At 30.4% G+C, this 18,010-nt stretch overlaps 1 protein-coding gene across 1 annotated transcript; it reads left to right on the top strand.

Moving 5' to 3' along the window:
- Positions 1 to 9,937: 9,937 nt before the first annotated feature.
- On the top strand, positions 9,938 to 12,828 carry LOC127792607 (GDSL esterase/lipase At4g26790-like). The gene is made up of 3 exons (XM_052323173.1): positions 9,938 to 10,460; positions 11,356 to 11,845; positions 12,430 to 12,828. The coding sequence occupies exons 1-3, from the start codon at positions 10,092 to 10,094 to the stop codon at positions 12,621 to 12,623; spliced, it is 1,053 nt and encodes a 350-aa protein (XP_052179133.1). The 5' UTR covers positions 9,938 to 10,091; the 3' UTR covers positions 12,624 to 12,828.
- Positions 12,829 to 18,010: the final 5,182 nt, after the last annotated feature.

Genomic DNA, 18,010 nt, shown 5'->3' with positions numbered 1-18,010 from the left:
CTGTCAACCATAAATATTGATAACTTCCTACTGATAAAAAGTTACTCGTTAGTATGGAAACATTTATAAAGACACACAACATTGCATCAGTATATATAGACCTCCAAATACCACTTATTATAACCATTTGTTGGTATAAGTTCACTAATACCAACAAGTGGTACTAATAAATACGGTATCAGAGAAATTTTTAAATTTTTAAAATTCATAATTCTCGAAAATGCTCTTCAATCTCAAAAATTATGTAATTTTATATTTGATTAAGTTTAAATATTTTTAGGAATGTTGAGTATTATTTTATGAAAATTTTACATTCTTATATTTCGTTTAAATGCAACATTCTTGAAAATTCATATTTCTTTTCTAAAATTACCCTTATTTGATTTTTTGTTTGAAAATGATAAATTCATTTTACTATATAAAATATTAGAACCCACAACATCTTGAGAAAGTCAAAAAAATATATTTTTTTTATACATTATGTATATATGCGTGTGTGTATTTATATAATATATATACATAATATATATGTTTGTATGAATATTTACTTTAATATATATATAATATTTTATAATAAATAATATAAATATATATAATATGTTTGTATGGGGTTATAAAAGGGTAATGAGTGTTTTAATCTTTTTCTTTATTAAAAACATTCACAAGTCCATGGGAAAGATGGATTACCAATCCCCATGAAAATCTTTTTATGGGAAAGTTGCTTAAAAATCATTCTAGGTAATTCTATTTCCCAGAATTCTTTTTATAAAAAAATTGTACCAAACTATGGAAATACAGATTCCAACCTAACATTTCCAGAAATCTAAAATTTCTCCTATACCAAACATCCCCTAATTAACAAAAACTTTCGTTGGGAATGTGTTTCCTATTTGTATGGAGCCTTTGTTGGGCCATTCTATTGGCCTTATGTCTTGTTTCCTATTTGTATTAGGCTTTTGTTTTTGTTATTTATTTAGATAGTGTTTATTAATCAAGATATGAGGTGAAAAATGTTAGATATAGAAAGTATTTTGGATACTTATTATTTTTAACGTACTTGTTAAACTTATCTAATGATACTTGAAAAAGAAGTCACGTGATTTCTTATCTTAATTTTTAAGATATGCTCATCTTCTCCTACCTTCCCCTCTCAAGATAAGTATATCCTAATTTTTACAGATAAGAAAAAAATGACGTCTATGTTCTTTAGTATATTTTAAAAAATTTAACAAATAATTTAATAAAAATCTTGAAATGCTTCCCAACCTTATTTTGATCATTCCATATCTTAGTTCGAAAAATATTTTAATTTTATCTTGATGTTTGCACATCTTACTCATTTTAACCAACATTATCTTAACAATGTGATTGTCTTTCTCATAATAATAGGGTATCTATGTGGTAAGCTGATCCATTACACCCAATACCATCATCCCGCTGCCATGATTATATACAAAAGCAATGGATGATGTATCACAAAAATTATATGTTATTTTAAAAAATAAGTTTAATACATATGATAATAATTAAAAAATATGATATTTAATTTTTGATATTATTGTGACTAAAAGTAAGCCAAATAGTTATTTATGTCACATTAGTAAGACATATCAAATTAGTTTTAATAAGAAATATAATATTTTATTCCTTAACAATTAAAAAATTTAACATTTGATCCCTGATATGAAAAAGACACCAAGTTGAATAAAAAAAATACCTAAATTTTATAAAAAGAGTTTAAAATCTCATATAAAAATATTAAAGAAGATCTAAATTTCACCCAAAATTTTATTAAAAACCTAAAAATATTTAAAAAAACCCCTAAAAATTCATAAAAAATTCAAAAAAAGACCTGTATTTCATAAAAAGACCTAAACATTTCATCCAAAGGCCTAAAAATATTCAAAAATAATTATAAAAAGACCTAATGAAAACTATGATAACAAAAATTCAAATGAAAAATAACAAAAACTTCATTGAATCCATAAATCGTGTATACAAATTCTCAAATGAGGTCTTAGACAAGGAGTGACAAAATAAAACCCATCAATTTTTTCTGAAATTTTTAAGTCTTTTTATGAAATTTAAGTTTTTTTTGAATATTTTTGTCTTTTTAATGAAATTTTTAGATATTTTATGAAATTTGTTTTTTTTTCTTATCAAGAACCAAATGTCAAATTTTTTAATTTTTGAAGAATCAAATATCATATTTATATATTATGTATAATCTAATGTGTCTCGTTAATATGATGTTTATTTATGAAAATAAACACGTTCATGCATACGCTAATATTCTATCATGGTAAGAATTTAAAATAATAATTTTTAATAATTAAGATATTGAATCTTTATATTTTACACGTTAAAAAGTAAATGTTATATTTTTTAATTATTAAAAGATTGATAAGTCTACCCAAAATGGAAAACTTATTCTTCTCAAGGTTCTTGAACTATATATAGCCTAGCCCTAAAAGTATTACCCTTACTGATTCAGTATATATGAAGCAGACATGGATATAGATGTGTGTGCGTGTGGTAGGTATATTGGTCCTTCGCCATTTATGAAGCGAATATATGGCTTATATTCCAGCCTTCCAGGACCATGACAATGCAGCTAACATTACATGCTTAATAAATTCAACTAATTTCTCAGCACCAAACCACCAGCAGCTGGGCCTTCTCTACCTGCAAATACCATTTGCCCTATTATATATGCTTAGGGGACCGTACAAATTAACTTTTTATATGGTCAGGTCTCTCGATGTCAAATTCAAGAGGTCTACCATAAGGCCGGCTTAAAAATTGGTGAGGTCTTAGACAAGAAGACAACTCTCTCTCTCTCCCATCGTCTTAGGTGACGGCCTAATCTGTGATGGGACTGCATCTACCATCTGTCGTGACCGATGACCATCTTTAAAGATGCCATTGCCTCTGGTCTCCAATAATGTCATTGCTCTCTCCATCATTTTTAAAGACGCCAACTGAACCATGTGATCGTTTGTCATGACTGGTGATTGCGTCTCCTAGTCTTCGATGGTCGGCGTCTCTTGGTCTTCTCTCGGTTCTCATCGGCGTTTTCTGGTAGTGGTTGGTCTCATCTCTTACTTGCAATGTCTGTTTATCTGTCTGTCTGTTTGTCTCTCTCTAGCATCTTCGGTTTGACATCTTTTATCTCTCTCTATCTCCGACGCCTCTTTCGGTATCTTTACTACAAAAAATCCTGCATTTAGTGATGGAATAGTTTAGCGATGGGTTAATTTTGATCACTAAATCTTAAAAATTTGTCGCTAAACTTGGCATCGCTAAAATTTAGTGACAAGTTTTGCGACGGACTATTTTTTGCGACGGAAACTCCCGTCACTAATTAGCGACTGGACAATTTCGTCGTTGATGAGCGACAGGATTGGCGACGAAATTGGTTTCCATCGCTGAATTTAGCCCTGGCCACAAAATGGCCAACCCCCTCATAAGCGCCAGCCCTCCCTCTGCTCACCACGTGGTCGCGCTGGTATTATTTCCTAGCAATAATCCTTCAGCTGCTTGCCCTTTCAATCGAACCCCCAACCTCCTAGGAGGAAGTAACGCGCGTGAACCAACCAATCTAAAAGTCTCCTTAATTATTAATTTGCATAAAATATATTTATAGTATTTTTTTTCAAACTTTTCAATATTACATTTACACTCCAAAATTTTCTAAACTTATTTAATGAATATTAATTTTAATATTTATTAATTTTATTTTATTACTAATTCAAATAGAAGTTTACAAATTATTATATTAGCAACGAAAAATTTTGTTCTTATTTTGAAGTTAATTGGAATTTTTATAAATTTTACATTTAACTATGAAAACTATGTGAGGAAGCTCATATTTTATAATTTTTTAAACTAATTAATTGAATTAAATTAATTAATTAAAAAATAAATTATTTGAATTAAATTAAATTAATGAGTTAATTAATAAATTTAAAATAAAAAAAAGAGATAAATTAAAAATATAACATATTATTCAATTATGTACTTTTACGCTTTTTTTGTAAAGTCACTTAAATTTTTTGTTATTTAATTACACTTCTTTATTTGTATTTTTAAGTTAATTTAATTTTTATATTTTTATTTTTTAATCAATTTAACCCATTTACTTTAATGTAATCAAAGATAAATGTAATAAAAAAATTTAAAATTTAAAAATATAAATTTAGTTACTAAAATGTGAAATTAAAGTATGAATTTCACATTAAATATAAATTATGAATTTTTTTAATTTAAATATGAACTACATTAGAATTTTAATTTTAAATTTTATTTATCTTTTTTCTTAACCCTTCGTTAAAATTTAAAATTTATATTTTTTTTTTCTTTTTAGCGATGGGTCAACCTTTCACTAAAATTTAAATTTAAATTTTTTTTTAATGACAAGTTAACCCGTCGTTAAAATTTAAAATTTAATTATTTTTTCTTTTTAGAGATAGGTTTGCCTGTCGCTAAAATTCAAAATTTATTTATTTTTTCTTTTAGCGATAGGCTAACTCGTTGCTAAAATTAATTTTTTTTTTTCTTTTTAGCGACAAGTTAGCTCGTCACTATAATTTAAATTTAAATTTTATTTATTTTCTTTTTAGCGATGGGTTAGCCATTCGCTAAAATTTAAATTTTATATTTTATTTATTTTCTTTTTAGCGACGGGTTTGTTCGGTCACTATAATTTTTTTTTTTTTCTTTTTAGACCCGTCGCTAAAATTTAAAGTTTAAATTTTATGTTTTCTTTTTTAGCGACAGGGCTTTTGTCACTAAATTTAGTGACGGGTCTCTCGTCGCTAATTAGTCACGGTGTCTCTCATCGTTTGCCTCTCCTCCTAGTGTTTCCATCTTTTGGGAGTCTCCCATTTTTAGGAACCCTAAGTAGAGGCCTTAGTGGCCTATGCCTTGAGTCGGCCCTAGTCTAGTATAGTGTTTCATTTGTCATTATGTATGGCTTAATGGGATTTATTGTCAAAAATCGTATAAACTACAACCTTTGTGGTTAGCTATGATGCACGAAAACTTCTTGAGAGCACTATTTCAGCATTTTTAAAATGCCAAAAAACGTTTATGGGCTGCTTTTGCAATCTTAGAAAATTTGTGTGACCTTTTTGTAATATAAGCAAAATATAAAGAACATGTTTTCAATTTAAAAATTTATTTTTCTTTATGAATAAAGATGAATTTTTTTTCATCTTTTAACTTAAAATTTTTATTTTTTTCTAGAATTTGTTATTGTTTGAATGCATTATAGAATTTATGTTTATTTTTAGATTGAATAACTATTTTTTATAATTTTATATATTAAAAATTATATTTACAAAAAAAACCTTATATTTTTTTAATTTATGCATTTTTCCAACATTTTTGGTTCTTACTTTTCTAAAAAATGACGTTTTCTGCTTTTCGTTTCTCATTTTCATTTTCATGCAACTTAGGTGATTAACATAGGCCAGTTTTATTCATTTGAAATTGGAAGAAATTTCATCCTAGTTATTTATATATATAAAACAAATTGACATTTTTACATCATTTCAATCCTTTTTGTAAACACTATATATGCGTTATGTGTGTGAATATATATGATGGGATTATGGCAGGCTATATTATACAAAAATGAAAATAAAAAATGAATACAATACAAAATGGTAATGGAAAAATATTATTTTTTAAAAAGGTAAGAAACAAAAAATATAGGGGCCTTTTTGTAAATATATTTTTTAATATCAAAAATTATAAAACATAGTTATTTAATATAAAAATAAACATAAATTCCATAATACATTCAAATAAATTTTGTAAATAAATTTAAAAAAAAATTTAAGTTAGAAACGAAAAAATTTCATCTCTATTCGTGGATATAAATGAGTTTTCAAATAAAAAAATGCGCTTTTGATATTTTTCTTATATTACAAACTGGTCATGATTTTTTTAAATTTTAAAAATAATTCAAAACTATTTTTTAATATTTTAAAAAATAAAAATATTTTAAAAACACCAAAAAAATTTCCCTGCATCATAAATAACAGGTAGCCTACTGATTTTCAAACGACAGAGAATTGTGGATAAATAAATTAATTCTAAGGTCAAGATCTCTTGTAGTACTTTTCAAAATGATAACTATCCTATGGGTGGTGTGAAATTAAAGTGTCCCCACATGTACTTTTAGTGTTTGACGTTTAAATGACAAAAATCATCTTAATTTAATGTAAACTATAGATAATTTATTTTTTTGTTATTTGAATTATTTACACGAAAATTTCCTGGGTTAAATTAAAATATATTTGGAGGTATTTGTCACATTTTTTTTTTATTTTAACATCCTCTCCAAAAATATTTTTAGATTGATACAAGGGCTTTTGCATCTAACCAAAATAATGTCAAATATACATATTTTTAAATTATAAAAAAATTATACATAAATGAAGGAATCGTACACTTGCATTAATGTTTTATCCAAAAAATTATTATCCCTCAATAGGAAAAGCAAATAGTTTTTTATTTATAATTCGTAGATTCAATATGAGATCATTCTTCTTAATAATAATAATGATCGATTTTTCTTTTATAAAAAGAAAAATCTAAAGTTACTAGAGATATTATAAATTTGTTTGGTATGAGATTTTTACTTAATTTTTAACTTTAAAAGTCCATTAAAAAGTTCAAATATATGGTTGTAAAGTTATAAATAACTTTTTCGAGTAAAAGTCGAGCCCTTTTTTTTGGAGGGCTTGTAGAACCACTTTAAAATGAGTTTTTAGCTTCTCATTAATAAACAACTTTCGATATTTTGTACCGAACACTATAAATTGTTTGTCGACAAACTTTTCAAAAACATTTACAAACGTAAAGCTTAATTTCATCTTAACTCGCACCAAACAAACCTTATAAATTATATTTTATTTTTATTCATTGACACCTTAACCACCCAACGCACCGAGAAAACATTAATGCATAGGAGGAGGGGAAACCCCTAGAATTTAAAGAGTTTTGGGCCTCTCTTTAAAGAGGGGGAGGCGACGCCTATGGACGCATTTCTTCATCAAGCGTGCATATTGTCAAGGGAAATGAATTGAAGGGTCAATAAAAAATCGCCTCCTTTTCGGTTGGGCAGCCTTCAATGTCCTCGCCAAAGGGTCAACGTCAGGCCTCTACAAGAGATCGCCATTAACACCCCTCTCTCTCTCTCTCTCTCTCTCTCTCTCTACAAGAGATCGCCATTAACACCTCTCTCTCTCTCTCTCTCTCTCTACAAGAGATCGCCATTAACACCTCTCTCAATCTGTCTCTCTCGCCTTTTGTTTTTGCGGGCAGTTGGAAAAATCAGCTCTGCACATCACTCTTTTCGCCACGGCCACAGATTTATGTACCGGAAGGTTTATTGGACATGAAATTTTGATAATTTTTAGTTAATAAATAATTATTGATAATATTTTGATCATTAATACTGAATATATATAATATCTTGTTTGTTGCCACTTGATCGAAAACACAACTATAAATTTCTTAATAGCGAAAAACGTCGTCGTTAAGTCTTAGAGTCTGCAAGATAGAAAGTAATCAAAGGGATAAAGAAGTTTTCGCGTAAACACTCCGATATTTAAATGAGACACTAAAGATTTGAAGATCATATTGAAATTAGTATCAAAAATATTTTTTTTTCTTGAAATAATTGTTTATTTATTTATAGAAGAACGTTAAATTTTCTTGAATCTTCTAGAATTAGAATTCTTATAGATAATGTTTATCTTGATATTCTGAAATTTATTAAAATTAAGATTTTTATAGATAACATATATGATAGATAGTCTGATATCTTATTAGAATTAGAATTCTTTATAGATAATATCTATTTTTCCCCTTTTCGCTTTTCGTATAACTTTGGAAGAGATTTACGGATGTCGAAATTATCCAGTTTGTGTGTTGTACGAGATCTCCTGATTAAAGAAAAATTACAATGGTGTTCTTTTCGTGTTTTGGTTTTTAATTTTTAATTTTGAATTTATTTTTAGTTTTATGTTTTGAGTGTTTATTTTAAAAATTTTAAAAGCGCGTTTTTTTTTTGTCATTCTAAAAAATTATTTTTCAAAATAGAAAACTGAAAAAAGTATTTATTTTATAATTTCAAAAAAAATATTTTATGATATTTTATTTAATGAACAGCCTAAACCAATCACAATCCATCAATGGTAGCCGGCGACCACCATTGGCTAGAGATTCCCACAATCAAAGGCTACCATTATAAACACCAAGACAAGGGGTTAACATTAACAAAAATGAGCCAAATTTAATAGCTAGATTTTCATATATTTAATTTTGAATTTTCGATCAAAATTGAAAAAAACATTATCAGTCACCACTGACCACTGTGGCCAGTGGTTTTCAACAATTAGAGGAACCACTCGACACTCATCTGTATCGACCAACATACCAAAAAATCAACAACATCCAACAATCGAATCTCTATAAATCTAAGTTTAAACTTTCAACCAAACTCAACACTCACTTAAACACATTAACAGTCTTCATCGGCCACCCTGGCCAGTGATTTCTGGCAATTAGATGCAACCACCTGACACCCTTATCCACATTGACCAACATACCCAATAACCAGCAATATCCAATGATCGAATCTCTATAGATCTAAGTTTGAACTTTCGGTCAAACTCAACACTTGCGAATATATACATACATACATATATATATATATATATATAGAGAGAGAGAGAGAGAGAGCCAATTTGGACAAAAAAGACAAAGAAGATGAAGAGGCACTAACAAAAAATCACAGAAGAGATGAAGATGCAATGGTTGTGGTGGTTCACAGTGATTGAGTGTGGTGGTGAAGAACGCGATGGTAGTGATGGTAGAAAATGCCTTAGCTGTTGATGGTATTGACAGTGGCTAGTTGCCTGAAAAACGGAAAGGATGAAGAGATGGTGGAGTAGGCGATGAGTGCAAAGAGAGAGAGAGAGAAAGAGGGTGTTTGTTTTTCGTGTTTTAGATTTTTCAACATGTTTTAACTAAAAACACTTCAAATAACATTTGTTGTTCTGGATTTATTTTATAATTTTTTTTTATTTTTGAAAATATATTTTTAAAAATAACAAAGTAAATACGTTTTAACTATTTTAAAAAATTAAAAATAATTTAAAAACGGTAAAAATGAACAGCCACTACCTACCTTTTCATCCTAAAAAAATATTTTAAACTTTTAAATTTTTTTAAGGTGACAAGAGTTTCAAAGTTGTGTCCCCAAAATGTCAAATTTGGAGACATTTGAGCGTTCAATCTCCATCATCACCCGATTAGTTGAGCCTGCGATTTAATATTGTACTTTAACGGCCTTGAATTTTTGGGACAAATCAAGCAGTTATAAGATAAGTGAAATACGTAGTGAGTCACCATCATTTTCCCCAAATTTATGATTATATATGATAGGAACCCCATTGGTTATGATTGATAAATTTGCATTCTTTGGGGGAGCTGTCTATTCACATGTCAATTAATATATCTCATTTAAATGTTTATTGCATAATAATTGGTTTAAAATTGGGTCAATAACCAGATTTCAATTTAAATTTTTTATATATTTTTAAATATTATCTTTTATATTATTATTTTTATATTATCTTTTATATATTTCTAAATAATGCAAAGTAGCTGAGGACAGAGTCAGTTCGAGTTTACTTCGATCACTTTAAATTCAAAATTTCACACTGAATTGAAAGTACAAATTTATATTTAACTCAAAACCAAATACGGACTCCGGACAAATGGCAGCCATTGATGGATTGTCACCTCCTTCCTCCATTAATGGGTTCCATTTCAAGCACTAGCAGTCATTAATACAAAAATTTAACCTCCCTCTTGACAGGGCGCTGCTACCTGCAAAATTTAAGTGAACTACTCGCCATCCGCCATTAATGGCGCCACCCAACAAACTTCATTTTTTTTCCCAATTCCCACCCACCGGAGTTCTATATATGTATACTGTTTATATATATGTTACTCTCAGGGCTTGCCGCTCAGTCTAACAAGACAGACGGCTAGCCGGAGAACAAGCTTCAATGGCGAAACAAACTCATCATCCATGGCTGATCCTGGCGCAGCTCTTCGTCCTCATCACCATCGCCGCCGCGAAAGTTCCGGCGGTCATTGTGTTCGGAGACTCCTCGGTCGACGCCGGCAACAACAACCAGATATCGACGGTCCTGAAGAGCAACTTCGCGCCGTACGGCCGGGACTTCTACGGTGGCCGGGCGACCGGGCGGTTCTCCAACGGGAAGATTCCGCCGGACTTCATCTCGGAGGCTTTTGGGCTCCGGCCGTTCGTGCCCGCGTACTTGGATCCGGCGTACGGAATATCGGACTTCGCCACCGGAGTTTGCTTTGCCTCTGCCGGCACCGGCTACGACAATGCAACCTCTGATGTGTTGGTACGTTTTTTTCCCGATTCGTAGAACTTTCCGAACAGCCACCAAAGCCCTTTCTACTCTGTTTTCTCCCCTTCTATGTGCCTGCCTATTTCTGTGTGTTGGAAAATGACAGTACTATCTCATATATAATTTTTATTTATATGATTCACGAACCCTTTTGTTTGATGTATGTTATTAATACATTATGGTTCCATCATATATTATATACAATTTTTTTATTTGTGTAACATCACTAGTCAAAGGTTAAGATGGAATTAACGTGCTGATCATTTTTATCAATTAGAAAATTGTGCCATATGTATGATACTAATCTCTCATGACAAATTTATTGAACTCTTTTGTGTTTTTGTTTTTCAAATTTTATGTTTATGACAATACCTTAATTTTCTCTGTTTTGCTTTGAACAGTATACCCTCTAAGCCCGATCACTAAATTATGTGTGATAGCATGTCATTAATTTAAACCCTAATTATTAAATAAAGACCCAAGTCCAAAACAAAGACACGCTAGTCGAACCCAAGATTTCAATAAATTTATTGAACTCTTTTGTGTTTTTGTTTTTCAAATTTTATGTTTTTGACAATACCTTAATTTTCTCTGGTTTGCTTTGAATAGTATACCCTCCAAGCCTGATCACTAAGCTATATGTGATAGCATGTCATTAATTTAAATCCTAATTATTAAGTAAATACCCAAGTCCAAAACAAAGGCATGAGAGTCGAACCCAAGACTTCTGGACCAACCCTAACTCCCACAAAGCAAGCTACCACTTAGGGGCTTTTCTTTTGTCAATAACACCATAACTTCGATGCTACAAAGATATCATTTGTGACTGTCTCTGTCTTCCTCATCCTCCCTAAAGCCACAATCTTTTTCTTTTGGGCTTAATTTGCAGTCTGTGATTCCCTTATGGAAAGAAGTGGAATACTACAAAGATTACCAGCGGAAACTGAGAGCCCATCTGGGCACCAAAAAAGCCAACCAGATCCTATCCCAAGCTCTCTACCTCCTCAGCATGGGCACCAACGACTTCCTCGAGAACTACTACACCATGCCGAACCGGCGGTCCCAGTACACCGTCGACCAGTTCCAGAGCTTCCTCATCGGCGTCGCCGGGAACCTCGTCAAGGAGCTCTACTCCCTCGGCGCCCGGAAGATCTCCGTCGGAGGCCTGCCGCCGATGGGCTGCCTCCCGCTGGAGCGCACCACAAACTACATGGGCGGCGAAGGCTGCGTCGAGTCCTACAACGTCGTCGCCGAGAGCTTCAACGGGAAGCTGAGCGGCCTGGTGGAGACGCTGAACAAGGAGCTGCCGGGGATCAGGGTTGTCTTGTCCAATCCTTACTATATCTTGCAGCAGATTGTGCAGAAGCCTTCCTCTTACGGTGAGTTCTGCTTGCTCTTTTTTCAGGCGTTTGATTTGAAGGGAAGGGAAGTAATGTCTGTTTGGCCGGCGAGAAAATTCAGGTGGAAAGACGTTTGGAGTAAATGTAGGAACTGAAATATCAGACTGAACAAAATAAGGTTTAATTAATGTTTCACACCAGCCACATTCATTCACACTTGGACGTACAATATGTACGATGCACAATAAATTTAGGGGTCCCTAGACGTATCACATGAAGAAAAACAACAAAATTTCCTTGCTCGAGGATTTTGGATTAACTCACTTGCATATTACTTTTAGGGATGATTTGTCATGTTATTTTATAGATTTTCTTACGTTGAAGAGAGGGTTTATATGACATTAGACCCATGAGAGCTAGAGAGAGAGAGAGAGAGAGACCGTTCTTGGGGCACTTGAACTTGATGGGACCTTTTGTAGGAATGACTCACCTTGCTTCCCTTCCCGATTAAACATATATATATGATTGCGGCCCATATAACAAGCTACAATGTACCTTAAAAGGCAAGAAAGTTTCATGATTAATGACATATTGATTTGAGTGTGTTGATGAACCATTTATAGGGTTTGAAGTAGCATCAGTGGCATGCTGCGCTTCTGGAATGTTCGAGATGGGGTACATGTGCGACCGGTACAACCCGTTCACCTGCTCCGACGCCGACAAGTATGTTTTCTGGGACGCCTTCCATCCCACCCAGAAAACCAACCGCATCGTCTCCGACTACGTCGTCAAGCATGTTCTTCGAGAATTTCTCTGAGTAATTCTATAAATATTCATACACATATATATATATGTGAGAATTGTAGTATATATATATATATATAGACACGGGGTTCGGGGTTTGGGGTTTGTAATTTAAAGTTGATACTGTTGTTGTTGTTGTTGTTGCTGTTGGCGTTGTACGTAGTTAAAAGCAGCTTGCTGTGAATGATTAAGAAGCAGTTACCGGTTGTTTTGTTTAATTAGCAGAAGGTCGAGTTAATTGTTTAGTATTCAGTTCATCTTCTTCATCAAATAACGACTCGGAAACAAAGCAACGTTGTTATATATATAAAATGTTTTTGAGTAAAAAGATGTTATAATAATGATTTATAGTGGTAATTTAAGCATATTGTTTTGGATATTTTCCTCATAATAATTAAACACCCAATTGGATTGGTCAAGTGGATATTACCCACCCCGAAGGTCGAGTGATACCCACCCCGAAGGTCGAGTGATCGGGTTATGACAAGTAGGGACAGAGCCAAAATTTTGATCCAACGAGGACGAATTTAAATATAAAAAGTATAATTTTAAAAATAAAATAATAATGATAATATTAAAAAATATATATTTTTTTATAATTATTCCTTATAGTTTTTCATATTAAAAATTGTAATTGTTCAACAAAATTACATTGATTATTTGAATCCTTAGACTTGTCATGACCACAAAATTCATTGAATCAATCGCCAAATTCATTGAACCAATTAGGTGGAATGTATTGTCTTGATTTTGAAGCTGTCAACACAGATCTTTTTGCAAATAGGCTCTTATAATTTGATCCTAAAATTAACATTATAATCTATTATTGTAGTTCTTATTCCAAAATCTATAAGAATTTGTGCAACATCAATTTGCTCAATACTTGTTTTGTTAATTTATTTATTTTCTTCAATATAAATTTCCTCCATGCTTGCTTTCTTTGCTTCACAATTTTCTTCAATACTTAGTTTTATTTACATCATCATTGTAAAAAAATAAAATTATGAGCAAATTGTAAAAAAATCTATGATGGTTACTATTCTGCCATTATATACTCGTTTTTTTCAATACTTTTTTTTTTTTATTTCTAGTAGTAAAATATAATATAATATAATATAATATTTTTAGAAGTAAATTATTGTAAAAAATAAAATTTTACAAAAAAATATGGCATCGCACTAGGCCTCAAGTGACTATGCCCTTGACGATAAATTAGGATTTGGACTAGTAGATTATGAGTTCAACTCCTTGACTTGCGTAATGAGGTAAAATATCTTCACATATAATTTATCTCATATGTCAAAATCGAGATCACGAGAGATAGGAGACTGCACAAGAACGATAATCTCAAGAAAGATTTTACCCAATCAAATTGTGTCTGATTACTTCATTCATATCATCAATTCTTAAATCTCTCAAACTAACTAGTAATTGAGCAAACGATATGTCGGGTTTATATTGGTGGGTCATGAATTCGATTCTCACCTTACACAGTAAAATAAAATTTCACATCTACGATTTACCTTCTCTGCTAGAATTAAGAGCACGATAGAAGCGAGGTCATCCCAAAAAAAGACTTTAAAAGAATATATCGTAGATATTTTGCTCAACTTTAAAGACTAAACTCTAATGTAAGTTATGTTAAATCGTGTCATATTTTTTATATTATATTTCTACCTCACGATCTGATCATCTAAATGTAAATTGAATTGAGTAGACCCTTATTTTTTTAAACCACGAGCCAACTTTCACATACAACGCAAGTTGTGTTGGTTGGCCCATATTCTTTAATTCTTTAGTTTGCGATTAGCGCCGACTTAAAGGTTAATGTCGGTGGGTCTTAAGCGATAATTTATTTAATGGTATTTTAAAAAATAATAAAAATTATTAAAATATTTTATTTATTTTTTGATATATAAAATCACTAATTAATTTTTTGTATTCTAGTTTAAAAAGTAAGTTTTTTTAATTGATAATATAGCTAAATTACTTAATTTTTCTTATGGTTTAGGTGAATGTAAATAAAATTTTATTAATTTTAATTTTAATCTTTTATAAACTATTCATATATTTAGAAAAAATATATATTTTTTATAAAATTTAGTCCTAACGGGTGGTTGGCAGCTGCTGCAATTTTGACCTCTAAAGCAGTGAAACTTTTGATTGATATTATTTTATAAAATTAGAAAAAAAAAAGTATTTCTTTTGTGGACGGTCTGATTGATAAAAAAATTCACCAATAAAGAATACAATTGACTATTAGAACTTATAAAGAAAACAGTGAAGTAAATTGGGGCCTCCCTTTCAATTATATCCTATATATAATTCATTTATTTATATATCTCCTGAAGCACAGTGAAGTTTCTGAAAATTGGGACCCCCCCCCCCCCCCCCTTTTTGGGGGCCCTAGGCTGAGTTGGCTCACAATTTTTAAACCCTTAGCCAGCCCACCATTAACATGGCTCCAAAAGTGGCAAAATATAATATAGGTCATCCAATGTCGACCCACATGTTTTAAACCTCTTGTTCATGGCTCGACTAACCTGTGAAGACTATGGACTCAGATATAGCTTTAAGGTAGCCTCACCTCTTCTAGAGGGTTTGCAAATCCTCTATTTCAATATTTGATAGTTGTATTTCGTGATTAATCTTTTCTCTTCATATGTGGGGTCAACGAGAAAAGACCCTTAAAGTGAGAGATTTTACCTTTAAAGACATCGTGCTAAGTTAATACATAATTTTTAAATTTATAGTCCGTTAACCCACACATAAAGTATTAGTTAAGACAGCCCGCATTTGTTAGCCCTGTAGCCCATGACCCAATTGACTTAAAAAGTGGCACACAAATGTAGGTCATGCTACGTGGACCAACAATTTTCAAGTCTTTAGCCCACCACTCACATGGCTCAAAATGTGACACAGGAATTGTGTACACATAACATTATTTTATATTAGCAAATCAATTAGAACTACAAGTGAGCACAATAAAGACACACCAAACTTAGCCTCCATTTCAGATGGAATAGATTTGTATTAATGTTGTTGATGTAGCCATTGACTTAACAGAAAAGCTGCAGGACAGTGCATTCTCACTAATCTCTCTTTCTTCCTATCTTCAATCAGTATATATAGAATCTACATCATTTTCTCAGTAGGGTTTTCGTTTTCTGGAAAAAATAATTACAGTACGAAGGGATTCGATAGATCTAATAGTGTAATAAAGATAAATTACATTATATGTTCCTAAATCTTGTATTTCTTTAATTATTGTACTTTAATTCTTTTTTATCGTAGCCACTAAATTTTAATTTTAGTTACAATTCAATTGCTCTTTTGAATTTTTTTAATCAAATTTTATTATCAAAACCCGACTTAACATATAATAATATAAATTCAAAAATCAGTTAATATTAATATCAATTAACTAAATTTGTATATAACAAATCAAATTAAATTGAACTTTTTAAAAACTCGACTTAATTAAAATGATGAAAATTAATCAAAATATTTGATATTTATTCAAAATAATAATCAATATCAAGAAAGTTTAGTAGGAATTTAATACGACATTTATATTGAGTGTAATTATTATTATTATAAAGCAGTGATTTTGTAAATATTCTAAAAAAATTGGTAATATTTAAAAAAAATCCCATAAAATTCTATTATTCTACCTATTCAATTAAAAACCAAATCTAAAACTAGAATTGCAACCAAACCAAACTTAATTAAACTAAAATTTGTGGGTTGGGTCTATAATTTGATCCTTTTTACCAAATAATAATCATCCCTAACTATGTACCCCTGTAACTATACCTAGAGCCCACATGAAAAATAATATTTATGAGTTCTCTCTAGATTTCTTCTAATGTAAGAAATGGAGCCATCCACCTTCTCTGCACTTATTTTACGTACCAATTAAGGGCAATGTACAATTCCTTAGGTGTCTATCTCAATTGGTCACCTTCGTCCCTTTGTGGACCTAAATAGGTAACCCAACCTAAGCCATCAAAACTCCAAGCATTATTATTCAATTTTCCTTTTGAATTACCTACTATCGCTGTATTTGTACCATATATATCATCGAAATATTGTTTATCTATTAAACCAAGAAAATCAAACTAACCTATTTATAGAAGTTTGGGCTTGTCGCCTCGAGGTTCGATATTGAATAATATTGTATGACTCTTAAATAATAAAGATCTTAATTAATATCATCCCGCATCTTTCTTTAATTTGATAATAATATTTTCTCAATTTATGTTTTAAGATGTCAAAAGATAAAGCAAATGCTAGTGCCCTTAACACATTTAAACTCTGGATCTTAACTAATTAATTTTACTATCACTTTCTAGTTAATTAACTCAAAATTTCTATATAAAAAGTTTCATATACTATATCAAATTACAAGAAGTATGGAATCTATACACAAAATAATGATCAAATACTTGTAAAGCAATTAACTTGCACGCATAATGTTCTTAATTAATGGTGTCCCTCAAATTAATGTAAACCTATAAGCCTACTTTTGCAGTTGCTTGTCCTCTTCGAGGCTTATTGAAAAATCTTTTTGTAATTGGTAAAACTCTTTCAATATAAAATATATTTTGTGGGAATCAACCGTTTGTTCGATAAGTAATTCTACTCTTATATCATTGTGTATACTTTGGACTACATAATGGTGTAAAAATGACCAAAATACCATACGTCTCATTGCGCCTCACAATGAGACTCAGGGATATTTTAGACATTCTTACACCATTGTGTAACCTAAGATATACACAATGGTATAATTAAGAGTAAAATTTTTCTAGATTATTTGATCGAAAGAAATCACATAAAAGGTACGTTGGTATCATTTGAAAAGAATTAAGAATCACCAAAGTTATGTTAAAAACTTAATAATTTAAACAAAAAAAGAAGATAAAAAATTCCAAAAACCACTACCCTTTCAATTGTCTCAATAATTGGATCAGAATAAAAAATTCAAATAAAAATGGAAGGGATTTATAAAGATCACTCAATAAATGAATTGTCTAATTATTTTTCTTTGATTTATTTAAGAGTTATTCAACTTGAGATATGAGAATGAAAAGAAAAAAAATAGACTGAAATAATAATCTAATTGATTTTATTATTTTATAGACCCATTTGTCCTTATAATTCTATACATAAATAGAATTTTGAATCTTTTTTTTTTCTCGACCCGTACAGGATAAAACTTTTTATATGTTTCTAAGGAATATTGGTCATATATATCTATCTCTATAAGCCGTTGCAAATATTAATGATGCTCAATTCTGAAGGAAGGAAAGAGATCTTCGAATTTAATATATTTTATCAATTAATAATAAATATATTATATTTTAAAATATTTTATTAATTAATAAAAATATTCAA

The sequence above is a fragment of the Diospyros lotus genome, chromosome 15 (genome assembly GCF_014633365.1).
Source record: "Diospyros lotus cultivar Yz01 chromosome 15, ASM1463336v1, whole genome shotgun sequence".
In the NCBI taxonomy this organism is placed as follows: domain Eukaryota; kingdom Viridiplantae; phylum Streptophyta; class Magnoliopsida; order Ericales; family Ebenaceae; genus Diospyros; species Diospyros lotus.
This window is presented reverse-complemented; position numbering and strand designations above follow the sequence as displayed.

Bases quoted from the DNA above. Each gene is read 5' to 3' on its own strand.
- LOC127792607 (XM_052323173.1), top strand. From the start codon at position 10,092: ATGGCGAAACAAACTCATCATCCATGGCTGATCCTGGCGCAGCTCTTC. The intron at 10,461-11,355 runs GTACGTTTTTTT...CTTAATTTGCAG, and splicing joins ATGCAACCTCTGATGTGTTG to TCTGTGATTCCCTTATGGAA. The intron at 11,846-12,429 runs GTGAGTTCTGCT...AACCATTTATAG, and splicing joins GCAGAAGCCTTCCTCTTACG to GGTTTGAAGTAGCATCAGTG.